Below are 13,462 nucleotides of genomic sequence, written 5' to 3' on the forward strand. Positions count from 1 at the left end.
ACGAGAAAAGGGTGGACGTAGCTCAGTGCCAGTTCACTTCCCGAGCACAAACCTCCCACCACCAAGCCGGGCTCACTCATAGTGTGCAGCCTCCTCACTCTGACATCTCTCCATTAGTGTGTGTTCATAAGACCCAGTGTGTATTTCAACCCGTGTTTGAAGGATGTTCACCAACAAAGTGTAACATTGAAGTTCCCCTCGTAGGGTTAATAAAGTACATCTTGTTCTTCTTCTATTCACGGACATGCCCTCTCTTCATTCTCTGTGAATGTCGTCATAAATAATCACATTTCATTTCCTTTTGTTCCGCTCTCCTTCACAATTCAAGGTGTGTTCATACAAACGTCTGAATACATGTTCAGTACATACAGAGTGTTCTTAACCGTAGATGCATGTTATATAATAATGTGTTGCTGCAGGGAGGCAGCTTAGAGTGCAGCCATGCTAAATCTGCCTGAACGTAAATGTACAAACGTCGATGTGGATCGTTCATTCAGAGGAGCCGGAAGATCATGTCATAATAAACACTTTATTTAAGACACAGATTTTACAGTTCATGGATTCACTCCTGATGCTGAAATGAATTTTACATTAAACCTTGATGCTCCTGAATGGTCATGTAACACTTCAATACTCAGTTAAACTGAATACTTATGTACAGAAGTCTTCCAAACAATTCAAATTTGTCAGCATAAATAAATAATGTCAGTGTGCTTCTTTTTCTTGTCCTCGTCACGTTTCCTCCTCGGACAAAACTTTAACTAAACCTGACAGCTTTTAACACTGAACGGTTAAGGCGTTGACATCAAACATCTACAAAAATTATAATTAAAAACAGAGAAACCATGTACAGTAAAAGAGAAACCCCAACCTGGGGGAATTCAAAATCTCCTTTTTTTTCTCCTTCTTCTCAGCAGACGGTAAAAACGGTATCAATGCTTCACAGTTTTTACACAAAGGCCTGAACTGGTGAGGGAAACAATGCAACACAATCCCACAGATGTATAAAACACAGCATGAAGGATGCTCCGCTACTCGGATGACGAAAAGCCGACGTGACATCTTGACACAGCTCATCTCACACTGTGTGATAAAAGGTTTGCAGCAGAGCAGCCTGGAGAGATGCTGCACTCTGTTTAGCTCTCAGGTCGGACTGCTGCAAACAAAAAAAAAACTTTTACATTAAAAAAATTCGATAAAAAAGAGGCTGTGATTGTGTCTTGATGTGACGATGAAGCAGAGAGAGAGACGAGGTCAGTAATTCAGCTTCTTACAGAGGACGAGGAAGCGTTACAGCTCATAACGAACACATGCCTCTCTTTTAAATACACTCAGAAGTACACAGGACAAATACAGTACGCCTGCATTAGAGCAGGATGCTACACTGTACGAGCAGGCGGCAAACAGACGAGGACGGATAATGGGATACAATTTGTATTTCCCTCTGATTATTTGTCATTTCAATGCCCAGAGGAGTGCAATGTTACTGTCATACAAACTTGCAAGTGTAGATCAACTGGTTTCTATCCCAACTGTAGATACATTCTCCCTGGTTGATGAGCAGATTAAAAACGGATTTGATAAATATTTCCAGCTCAGGTGTCGCAGCTGCACTCCTGTTGTTTGAATGCAAACTTTCAAGTTTTACGTGATGTACCATTTCTAGTAAAATTTCATAATCCTCCCTCCTGTCATATCCAAAAATATACATTTCTACATTCAAACGATTTCTGTTCTACAGTTTTGCCTTTTTTCGAGCTTAAAGGAATTATCAAACCTTTTCAGATCATCCATGTTAAAAGTCAAGTATTAAAAATAGCTTCTGTTCTGTCGGATCAAGCCTCGAAAACGTCTTCATTTTTCCTTTTGGAGAAATCCCTTTTTGTGTGTGTGCGACTGGCAGCCTCCACTACATGTGCAAACTGAGCTCTCTTTATTGACTGTGTAATGCAAACAAGGCGAGCCTGTCATGTGTGGTTCCCTTTTTTTATAGAAGTCAGACTAACTCACTTCCCCTTTTTCACACAGTCCAGCACACATTCAGCGGTTCAGACAAATCAATAAGCGATAGTGCGTAAAGTCACATATGGACAGCTTTGAAAAAGCACTGCAACATGTTGAGAAAACACACACACACGTCTGGAGACACAATATTTCCCTTCACTATGAAATGTAACGATGCAGATCAAATCTAAACCTCTAAAAAGATGAGTCAGAAATGCTACAATACAAACACTAAAGGTGCTTCTCAACGGCAGGGTTGGTCTTTTTCTGGCCCCCTCCTCCTCCTCCTCTGTGCTCAGCTCGGCCTCAGAGAACGAGCAGGGAGACAGGGAGGCGTGTGATTGGTTCATCAGATTGGTACCTCGTGGCAGACATTGGTCAAAGTTTTTACAGACGTAAAACTGATACAGATGACACATTTTCTGTGTTTCTTTTTCAGAGAACATGAGTTATTAATTTCTGTCAGGACCTAAAGACAATTTCAACTAAAATCTTAGAAAGTGGATCTGGAGAAAATGACCAACCCGGCCTTTAATGTGCAGAGTTATGTTTTTCTTTGTGACAGTTTCACAGATAGTTTTGATGCAAATGTTTAAAGTCAAACATGTTGCACTGTCAGGAGATATTCCCGTGAGCTCGTCCTCACTCATCGTTAATCAGAAGTGCTTTACACGTGTGTCGCTTTTGTTACATTTTGACTCATCTCTCACAGGTGCGTTAATTCTAATCAGTACGATACTGTACATCTCTAAACATCTACCTGTCTATGTACATCCCACACCGCTGTAGCTTTAAAACACCAACACAAATGTTCTACTTTGTGAGACACGACAGAGAACTGAACTATGTTTTCACTAGATTTAAGAGACCATTACTGTCTATGATGTACTTACACATTATGTCATAAATAATACAGCTCGTGGAGGAGCTTGGCTCTGGAGAGTCATAAAAACAGCAGAAGACGATCACTTTTATCACTGTGTCTTTAAAGTATTCATGTTGTTCCCTTATTAATGCACACACATTGATTTCTGCTGCAGAGCGTTATTCTGTCAGTGTTGTGGTTTGTTGAAGGAGTTTTGCTTGTTCTGAATATTTTTCTTTGCAGGACTGTGTTTTAGAGAAGGCCTACAGCTTCGACTTGTCGTCCTATCTACGTGTAGCTGAGTGTGCTTTTAAACCTAATCTTGTATGTTCATCCTCTAACGCGTTCGCCGTGTCGACGTTTACTGGATCATGGGGTCATCGTTGGGAGAGACCAGAGTTGGGACGCCGACGAAGGGCTGGATTTTGTCCTCGTGCTGGCCCGCGGCTCTTTTGGACACGGTGGTGAAGGACAGGTGGTCATGCTCCAGGATGGCGAGGCGGTCCTGCGGCTTCTCCTTCTTCAGGTAGAACATCTTGCGCAGCTGCTTCAGTTGCTGCAGCTCGCAGAAGGTTTCCAGCACCACCAGCATGACAATCAGACCCAGGATCAGGTAGACTGGAGACAAGGAACACACAGGAGGGGTTAAAAAAAGGTCGGAGAACCACACAGAAAACATTTCTTTTTTCCCTTCTCTTCAAACACCTGTTGTACAAACGTGCTGACACAAGAGGGCAGTGTTTTTAAAAAAACAAAGCAGTGCTCTGATGCATCATGAGATGAGAAATTCAGAAAAACAGTTCAGACATCACCGGAAACCCCCCACTGATGAATGATCAGTTTGCCAGTGCAGCTGCACACACTTCCATCCGTTACGTGAAAATAACATCTGGGTCAAAATCTCGCATGAAAACCCCCAAAACTCAAAAGTGTAACCGACAAAACCCATCATACAGAAGTTGTGAAACACTATTTTATAATGCTTGAAAAAGAGGGGGGGTCCAACGGCCCAATCAGAAGCTTGCCGTGTCTCTTTCATTGGATTTGTATCGGACTTGTTTGATGTATAAACGTGTTGGTTGGTCTGTCCACACGCAGACACAAACACGGGCGTAGTCGTTTTCAGGACTGCTTCCTTCACACCTGAAAACAAACATCATCAGGCACGCGTGTGTGGTGTATGTGTGTGTGTGTGTGTGTGTGTGTGTGTGTGTGTGTGTACAGTATATAGTGGTATGCTCTCTGTGTGTGTGGTTGGAGTCTTCGGAGGGTGGTAGGTTTTTGGCTACGATGAAACCTGGTTTTCTTACCTCTTCTATTTGATCACTCTTAATCGTGCAGTGTGTGTGTGTGTGTGTGTGTGTGTGTGTGTGTGTGTGTGTGTGTGTGTGTGTGTGTGTGTGTGTGTGTGTGTGTGTGTGTGTGTGTGTGTGTGTGTGTGTGTGTGTGTGTGTGGGAGGCAGGTGCAGCTTGCTGGAGGTATTCAGCCTGCTGTATTTCTGATTGTTTTGTTTGATTCGTGTGGATGGCTGCTCTTCGTCTGTCTTGTCCACGACACTCTTGGTAAAAAGATTCTTGATCTCAACAGGATTTTTCCAGGATAAATTAAAAGGTACAAAAAAATTCTGGGAAACTCCTCTGGCAGAATAAAACCGCCTTGAATTTGCTATTCCAGCAAACAGCACAAGCTGTTCGTTATTTTTACATGAAGCTGTGCTCCTCCTCCTGCGTTTAAAAAAAGTCTTCACAGAAAGCTTGAGATGTCACGTCTGATACAGGCACAGAGGAAGCTGGTGTCGTTTGTCTAAACACACTCCTGCCACCTCCTCTCTCCTCCTACAGACTGACACACACACACACACACACACACACACTGCGTACTGAATGACGTCTCTCCGGCTGCTGCCTGCACACAGGCTGCTGCAGCCTCCTGACAGAAAGCTGCACAAACACTCAGACTAAGCACTCAACACGGTGCTTATTTCCGTTAGACCACGGCTTCATTTATCCTCTGCACCCTCAGCACATTGTTCTACCTGAGAGACACCTCACCGGCCTGTAAAAACACATAAGAAACCTACACTTAAAAAAAGCTTCACCACCAGCGACTGCAGCCGACTTCTGCATAATGAGGAAGTGTGCAGTGAAAACTTTCCACTGGAAGTCATTTTCATGCCACCTGTCATGTTAATGGTATCAGTTTTATGGATCAGTTATAAAGCACAGTGAGTTCCCTTTTTTAAATCAACACTAGGATTCATGCAGTGGTGGTGAGGGCACTAAAGCTTTACATAGAGGAGGATACATCACACCTGACGAGGTCCCAAGCGTCTAAAGTACTAACTCTATTAGAGCATTGTGAGTAAATGTGTGCGCTGCAGGAAAACTACAAATCCAATCTTTTTAAGCCCACAGCATGGAGCTGCTTTGGGTCAAACTGAATTTAAAGTTCAGAAGCTGATTTGTGATTTCAATGCGAGTTAAGCTGCAGTAAAGCAACTTCCTTAAATCACACGTTAGATCTCCCACATCTCTAAACCTCCGTCAAGTGTGTCGATATTCAACATTTCTTCATAGAACTGTGAAGATTTTGTTTAGTACATGACACGTCGTGGTAGGCCTGCACGACATGAGACAAACATTGTATGTGCGATGTGGAGTCAGGTTCAGGTAAAACGTAGACGTGCTGAGAGGAAAAGCAAAGCGTGACGTGTTTTTTCTGCTTATTGCGTTAAAATCTGATTTTAAAGATTTGTGTTTATTGTGAAGGGTCATATTGACCGAGTCGTTTGTTTTATGCAAGCTTTCAGCAAAGGGTTCAGAAAGCATGCCAAGCTGATGATGTCACACAGTGATGGATCAAAGTTCACAGTCATAAAATCTGCCATATGTGACGATCTCACATCAGTTAATCATTACATAATAATTCAGAGAAACTTAAACAAACTGAAGTGTGTGTTGCACATGGTGGAACAATGTTTGGATATAACCTTGATGAGTGTTTTCTGTTGGGCTGGATTACTTTAGAGAATACGCAGGCTTTCACTTCCTTTCAGTAAGGAACAGGATCTGTGAAGGTTGATGAGAAACTGGCTCGAGAAGCGACACTGCTATGCTGTGTGAAAGTCGTCTGTTCCGTATGAATGTAGTATTTCAGCTATTTATAGTTGAGCTTCAATAATGGACCCACACACCCACGTCAGGATGGAAACAGCGAGCAGAATTCAAATGAGACCTGACAGCTCCAAATATGACGAGCTCACCCGTGATGGCCACTTTGTAGAGCTCCCTGAATCTTTGATTGACAGACTCCCCAGGTACGTAGTCTCCCAGGCCGATGGTGCTGAGGGAGATGAAGCAGAAGTAGAAAGACTCCAGGAAGTTCCAGTTATCCTCCAGCGCAGAGAAGATGGCGGCCGGGATGAGGAAGAAGCAGGAGACGGCCACCATGGCGAGCAGAGAGGCGTGAACGATGGCCACCAGGGGCTTTGCTATGCCCCACTGCTGGTGGAAGTACATGACGGGCCTCCGCGTGCTGTACACCATGATCCTCTGCACCACAGCGGTGAGGAAGAGGAGGGTGAAGGGGATGCCGATCACTGAGTAGATGATGCAGAAGGCTTTCCCTCCGTCGGAAAGGGGAGCAGTGTGTCCATATCCTGCAGCAACACAAAGACACAGATACATATTTAAATCAACATCAAGTAGCGGTTCAAACAGGTTTTATACGTCTGTCAGTGTGCAGATGATGTTGTTCCATTCATTTGTTTGTTCATGCTTATTTTTAGAACAATGGATATTCATTTATCCAGCCTCAAACTATCTGAAAAAGTCGTCAACAAAAGGGGCAGAAACCTCTGGATCTGCTCGATGCTTCGACGATCCAGTATCCTGCAGAAGTGTAAGAAACGTGAATCTCTCTATCTGGTGTATAATACGCTGAAGTTATCTACAAACCTCCTGTCACTGAGCCATACAAACATGTCTGAATGGATGAGTCCCTTACTGGATTCTAACCACCCAGTATAACCTCTGTAACTGGGACTGGACCAGAAGCTGATGCTTTAACTCCTGCTGCTTCTTCACTCCATTCGTTTGTTGTCATCACTGTTAAACGCCCTCTTTAAATGTCTCCTGTTCCATTTGTCGTGATGCGTTTAATGTCTCTTGTGGAGCACTTTGAGTTGCCTTGTTGCTAAAATGTGCTATAAATAAAAAAAGCTTTGAACTTGCAAAGACCCACCTTTGAGTGCGAAACAGTAAAACTATCTACGACAGCATTTAAAGATGAACACTATGTTCCTGCATGGGGAAACTTCCAGACATGCATCTGTAAGAGCTCTGTGTCAATGTGCAGCTCTGTTCACTGTATGTGGAGGTTGTCTTTATTTATTTTCTGTTATTAAAGCAAAGCTAAAGACCCGCGTGCTCACTGCTGTGTTTGTTCATGTCTCTGACATGCTGTCAGAGACTCGGCTGTGTTTTTATAGGTTGTGTTTGTAATCATCAGTTGTTGCTTTAAATCCATGCACAGCACTTAAACGCTGTCGAAACAAGAGCGATTCTATTTAATGGGTGTAAATGAGGGAAACCTCGATGATCTCAGGGTTCAAACACGGAGGTGTAGAAGCAGAGTCCAGTTCTCACCAGCGACCACGAAGCGAGGAGAGTTAAAGGCTGGAAGAGGTCGAAGAGCTCCAGCAGCATTTATATCAGCTTCATGAACCACATCAGACCGACGTGTCCTTGATCAGGATCATCTAAAGACCCAGATCAAGGCCCCACTTTAATGTAGCCCGTCTGTTGGGGTGCCAAGGGTACCGATCCGACCCTGAAGAGTCCCTTTTTTACTGTCTTCTTCATTAATAGTGGGCCACACTGTGTTGAGCTGCTGTGATGTCACACTTTTACATCGCTGACGTGTCTATCACTGTCAGCTATCTGGCTTACACACTGCATACTAAATAAGGGTAAGTTCAGGGTTTACCGGCCTGAACTGAACCAAACGGTACTAAACTAAACCGGACCGGACCGGACCACTTGGTGGAAACAGGGTTCACGTAACGTGTGAACTTACAGGCAGGTATAGGACATGATGGTCGAGAACACCCTTGAAGTTATGTTCTGCTTTTCAAAAAAAGGTGTCATATCCTTGAGAAGTGAACCTAACAAGAGAGAGCTAAAAATACCAGCGTTCACTAACACGAGTGTGCAAATGAGGAAGAGAAGAAGGTTTGCTCTTTCAGCTTCTGCTCTGGTCCAGTACAAAGAAACGAACAATGGAAGACTGCACGCTGGTTCCTGCCCTGCTTTGCTTTCCAGCATGATGGTATTAAAGTTAAAGCCTTCATGGTGTCTGGTGTGTAACCAGTCTGTGTGTCGTAAGCAGACACAAAATAGACTAAAACAAGGAGTGTTCAATTTAATCAAGCAGCCACGACTGGAGACATTTTAGCTTGATGTCCGATTATGATCTCATTTATTAACGGATTTCCATTTGTCATCTCATCTGTGTGATTGTGAGTGGTTTTGAAATGACACAGCACCTTTGTCGAGATGCATTCGATGTCTTGTGTGAAGCACTTTGAAATCACCTCGTGGTCGTATTTTTCTTCTCGCCTTGCCTCATGGCGTGTTGTGAAACATCAGATAACTGATGAACGTGGACAGACTAAAGTTCTTCACATATCTTGACTGACTCAAATCTGCAACCATGATCCTTTGAGCAACGCTACAGATAACAGAGTCACACTATACACACGCTATAGAAGACGAAATACACAAAACAACTTGTCTAAAAGGGTTCGACTTATTTACAATATGTCACTACCTGCAGGGAAAACAGAGATGGTGATTATTTTAAATGGCTGTCTCAAGTTTGTTCAATTCTTTCCCTGACTCTGTTATACTAAACTAAAGGTCTCCTGATTGATGAAACACAGCAACATAATGTCCCTCCTTCTGTTCTTTTAAGGTCATTTTAATACAAAGAGGTGCAGATGGCTGAAAGGCCTTGTTTATCTCCCAAACATGCACAGCCTCGAGTATTTAGCTCCCTTTGAAATGTTCCATATGTTCTCATGTCACAGCAGGATTTTATTGGGATTGTTCAAAATTGGCCAACATGACACATATATTATTAAAGGTGACAGTGCTCTGCTGTGAAAAACCAACTCAGATAACTAAATACCCCAAAACTGCTTTTTTGACAGCCACCTGGTTCATTTGTTTGTAATGTGTCCATTATGTTTATCCTTAGCCTTGTTTGTCCCTTTGAGGACATGTGTGTTTGACCTGGTGGGAGCTCAGGTAGGCTGCAGGCAAGAACATATATGCTGGTTTGATATATGTTTTATGCCAAAACAGGGGTCCAGGCAATAATGCTGGTGTTAAATGAAGGTAAACAGGTTTTCCATGCTGTCTTGTGTGTGCACCTGATCTGCTGCAGCATCAGACCGGCTCCCTGCCCGGAGGAGGGGGGGGTGACCCGGCTGGCTCTTACCTGTGGTGGACAGCACGGTGCTCGCGAAGAACAACGCCGAGGTGAAGTCCCAGTTCCAGTTAGCGGAGGCGTTATTGAGGATGGAAACCCCATAATTACTGGCCTCCAGGGCTTTCTTGAGAAAGCGCTCCAGACGCTCCTCGGACAGACACTCGTTGTCCAGCAGGAACTGTTTCTTTATGGCCCTCAGCTCCTGGCGAAGCTGGTCCTCATAAGGCAGCTCGACCGACGAGAAGACGATGGCGCCGAATATGAGATAAAGGACGTACCCCAAGACTAAAGATGCGAAATACCACGTCGATTTGTGACTCTGTATCAACCGCACGCATGAATTGCTGGCTAGAGACTGAAGCATTCTCACTCGGGATTGTGTTTCCCTTTTTTAATAAGAATATAATAATTTACTAAAGCTACTAATTGAACTGCGAACCCGTGTCGTATTTCCGAAATGTATCCGACTCCGAGAGATGATGTTATGAAGACGACGTCGCTTCCCCCCTTAACGAAAAGCTGCTGTGGCACTTGCGGCGTTCAAATGGAATTGGAATTTGTATTATCATGCAATAACAAGAGCATTACTTTGAGCAAAAGCTGAGATTGCAAGATCTTGGAGCAGTTGTAGTGATGGGGTTGTTCAGCAGACAAGTATAGATATGGATAAATAATAATAATAATAATAATTAAAATGCAGAAGTAGGCGAAATATTTCTTTATTATTGTTTGCTGCCTTCCAGGGGCTACATAAAGCTATTTTCAGGAGTTGTTTATTTGCATAATTAAAACTACACGACTTATATTCGTCTAAATGTTTCTGTTAAAACATCAACTTAAACGGCTTAAACGGCTACTGAAAATGTCATTTTCAAATTTCCGAGCATTCAACGACACCATGAATGCATCGGGTGATGTGGAGGCGATAAAGCGTGTGTGACGTAGGAACTTCCCCTTCTTCTCTCTTCTTCAGGTAAGACGTAACATAGCTACGCCTTTCAGTTTCTATTAAAAACAAACGAAACAGTCTGCGTGCTATTGTCTGCGAGTCAACGCCTGTCACCGTGTGACTTAATGGGATGCTTAGAGAAGAAGAGGAGACGCACAAACACGTCACAGATCATAAGTTAACGCAGGTTGAGTTCTGTGAGATTTGGGGCGTAGAGAGTTAGGTTTGTTAGTGGCCTTATGAGGAACCGGCCAATCAAGCTGCAAAGTAAAAATACCCAAAATACATTGATCAGTGATGCAGAGGAAGAAGAAATACCTTGGAAGGCTGTATGTATGCGTGTGTCACAGAGCTGTCAACATGGGGGATGAGTATGTTGTTAATGGCCAAAAGGAGTGGATGAAATGGTGTAAGATCTTTGGTTGTTAAAGTTGTAGCGGACCCATTGACCATTGGCCAGTCATTGGAGACTGCATGTATGCAGCCCTGCCAGGACCTGCAACAAAAATATTTTTCCGTCAGCTCCAAAAGCTGATCGAAGCCCAGCTGAAGAGACAAGATCAACCTGCTACTAATCTAAAATGCACAACTTGATATTATTAAATAAGATCTGGGGAGGGCCTTCTTTATTGCGTTTCAAGGTGTGCAGCTACATAAGGAGTGGTGATGACATCAGCACAATATGAATGTGTGGCATGAGTCCTTGAATGGGTTCACAACAAAACCTGTCCTCCCTCTTTGTGTGTCAGCAGCAAATGGCAACGTAAATCATGTGACCATCATCTTGAAGAATAAAAATCTCTGAGGACAATCACACCCATCCAAATGTTCAAATGATGATGTTTTTGGTGCTGCATCTGAAACTGAGTATGATAAGGTCATAATTCTGACCTCATGATCCAAATTAAAGTAAGAAATACTTGTGATGATACTGCAGTTTTATATTTTAATGTTTGTATAATTTCTGTCATGAGTGGATGCCTGGGTTTGAACTGGTCTTGTGAAGAAGAACCCTTGAAGAACTCATTTGAGAAGTTAAAGCAAGAATTTAGCATTTTTAGAATACTAGAATCAGCAGTTGTTTGTGTAAATGGTTTGGGTATCTATCAGAGACAACACACAGCATAATTTTAATTATTTTTATTTTTTTGCATTTATGACATAAATGTAAAGAAAATGTGTCATGTAGTGCCTCTAAAGGTTGAATTACAAGTTGGGAAAATGTCCCATTTCAGGCCACCAGGGGGCCCCGAGAGCCCCTTTAATGCATAATTCTCCAAAGCTGAAGGTTTGGCAATAAAGAAACATCAACTACAAAAAAAATAATAACCGACATGTCATCTATTTTGTAAGCTCTTGATCAGAGAGTTGCATTTTTTTGTTAATTATGTATCATTTTAAAACAGAGTTGGGGCGAGATTCTCACAGATGTTTGAGTGTGTCAGGGGCAGGGCAGGTGTTTAATGCACAGTCGATAGTTTCCCAAGAAATCAACATTGACTAATTTATTTATTATACTTATTTTTGGGCATTTTGCCTTTATTTGGTATGACAGTGGATATAATACAAAGGGAGTTCCTGCCCCTCTGCTGCCATCCTCATCAGTAATGCTCCTGCTCTCCCACCTCCCCCTAACAAGATTAACAGATTTGATGCATTATTAACACTCACTCGACTTTCAATACTGCAACTTTTGTATATGTTGTGTTTTTTTTACCTTTTACTCTATTACAGATATACAATGAAGTGCTTTTTCTTGTGTTTTATTTGATTCAAGTTTTTGTTATTTTTGCCTTATTTCTTTTGTCAACCGCTTCGCAACAAAACATCAAATAAAATTCTTTGTATCTGCAAATGTACTTCTGCAATAAAAAACGATTATAGTTTATAGTTGGAGGTTAGAGAGTGATTTGTAACAAAAAAAGAGGAAGAGTTGCAGAAATCAAGATGATGACTTTATTGAGGTCCAGGTGAGAAAATATTGTTATAAATTGAAGACTTGACTCACCCAGAATGCACGCTTACTATTACAACAAAAGATTATAAAGAACTGCAGCTCTTGGAATTCACCAGAAGTTAGACTTTTAAATACTGCATTTAATTCACATAAGGTCAAATGGACAACGCTCAAAAGGATCTTTTTTAGGTTTATGTTACAACAGATTCACTCGTCAGAAAACCTTATTCATCACAGTGAAGACAGACGCTGCTTGACCTGACCCCGGGCCCCTCTTGTCATGTCCCATCGGACCCCATAAAGCCTATTACTGTACTTTTGGTACTGATGTCCCTCCATTCTCCCCTCTTGCACTTTAAAGGTACACAGCTGTCACTGTGGCAGATTCCTTTAGCCCTTTATAACAAGTGATTGCAAAGTGTGACAACTTCTCATATCATACAAGAAGATCGTGTGATAACTGATTCATCGTGACTGTTCTCCTCTCGGATAAAAACAGAACTGATGTGTTCTTCATGGAAGAGTCTGCAAAAAGAGTCGACTCATTTCAGGAACCAACTCCTCTGCTGACTCCTTTAAAGTCATAAATCATGGAGGCTAATGAAATATATGCACACAGGTTCATTTCCGAGAGAAATAACCTAACCCATAAACTAACCCTAACCCTAATCTGCACATGCTGACAGGACATGTAGGCCCACCCACGTCCTGAAGTTAAGCGTACATAATCAGTCCACTGTAGTCTTGTTGGTCTGCTGGTAAGACATGCAGCAGATTTGCTTCCCAGTTATCTTGGTACCTAGTTTAACAAAGTTGTCCAGTTTGGACCAGCACCAACACTGAATCCAGAAGATGAACACACTGTTAGGAACTTATTGAGCTTTTGTTCCAAAATATTGAGCTGCCCCTTTATTCGTCTTGTTTTGGACTTGGAGTCCATAATACTCATTTTAATCAAAATATGAAATATGTTATTCATGTTTAATTTTATATAACTAAACATAGTTTAAAATATAGTATGAATGGGAAATATAAATTAGGCTACCACTCGTTTGTCTTAATTTTAAAACAATTGCTACAAAGTGCTGACGTTTTATGTCATAAAGAGCCATGAATTAAAATACCAGGTTTACTGAAAAAAAAAAAAAAAAAAAAAAAAAAAAAGAGCCTGATTCCCCACAACACTAAAAAACA

General features: G+C 42.1%; 1 protein-coding gene and 1 long non-coding RNA gene across 2 annotated transcripts; one reads left to right on the top strand and one right to left on the bottom strand.

Annotated features, from left to right (window-relative positions):
• Positions 1-513: 513 nt before the first annotated feature.
• On the bottom strand, positions 514-10,121 carry kcnk1b (potassium channel, subfamily K, member 1b). The gene is made up of 3 exons (XM_079363256.1): positions 9,372-10,121; positions 6,133-6,528; positions 514-3,487 (listed from the first exon to the last, which is right to left on the bottom strand). The coding sequence occupies exons 1-3, from the start codon at positions 9,724-9,726 to the stop codon at positions 3,231-3,233; spliced, it is 1,008 nt and encodes a 335-aa protein (XP_079219382.1). The 5' UTR covers positions 9,727-10,121; the 3' UTR covers positions 514-3,230.
• Positions 10,122-10,249: 128 nt separating this feature from the next.
• On the top strand, positions 10,250-12,199 carry LOC306836071. The gene is made up of 2 exons (XR_013780733.1): positions 10,250-10,488; positions 10,531-12,199. It is a non-coding gene; the product is annotated as an uncharacterized lncRNA (long non-coding RNA).
• Positions 12,200-13,462: the final 1,263 nt, after the last annotated feature.

Source organism: Symphodus melops, assembly GCF_947650265.1.
Source record: "Symphodus melops genome assembly, chromosome: 15".
Taxonomy (NCBI): domain Eukaryota; kingdom Metazoa; phylum Chordata; class Actinopteri; order Labriformes; family Labridae; genus Symphodus; species Symphodus melops.

What these genes read in the sequence shown, in the direction of transcription:
- kcnk1b (XM_079363256.1), bottom strand. Translation starts at nt 9,726, where the DNA reads ATGCTTCAGTCTCTAGCCAGCAATTCATGCGTGCGGTTGATACAGAGT. An exon ending in CACCGTGCTGTCCACCACAG is followed by an intron (nt 6,529 to 9,371) that starts GTAAGAGCCAGC and finishes GTGTTGCTGCAG; the next exon opens with GATATGGACACACTGCTCCC. An exon ending in CTACAAAGTGGCCATCACGG is followed by an intron (nt 3,488 to 6,132) that starts GTGAGCTCGTCA and finishes CCTTGTCTCCAG; the next exon opens with TCTACCTGATCCTGGGTCTG.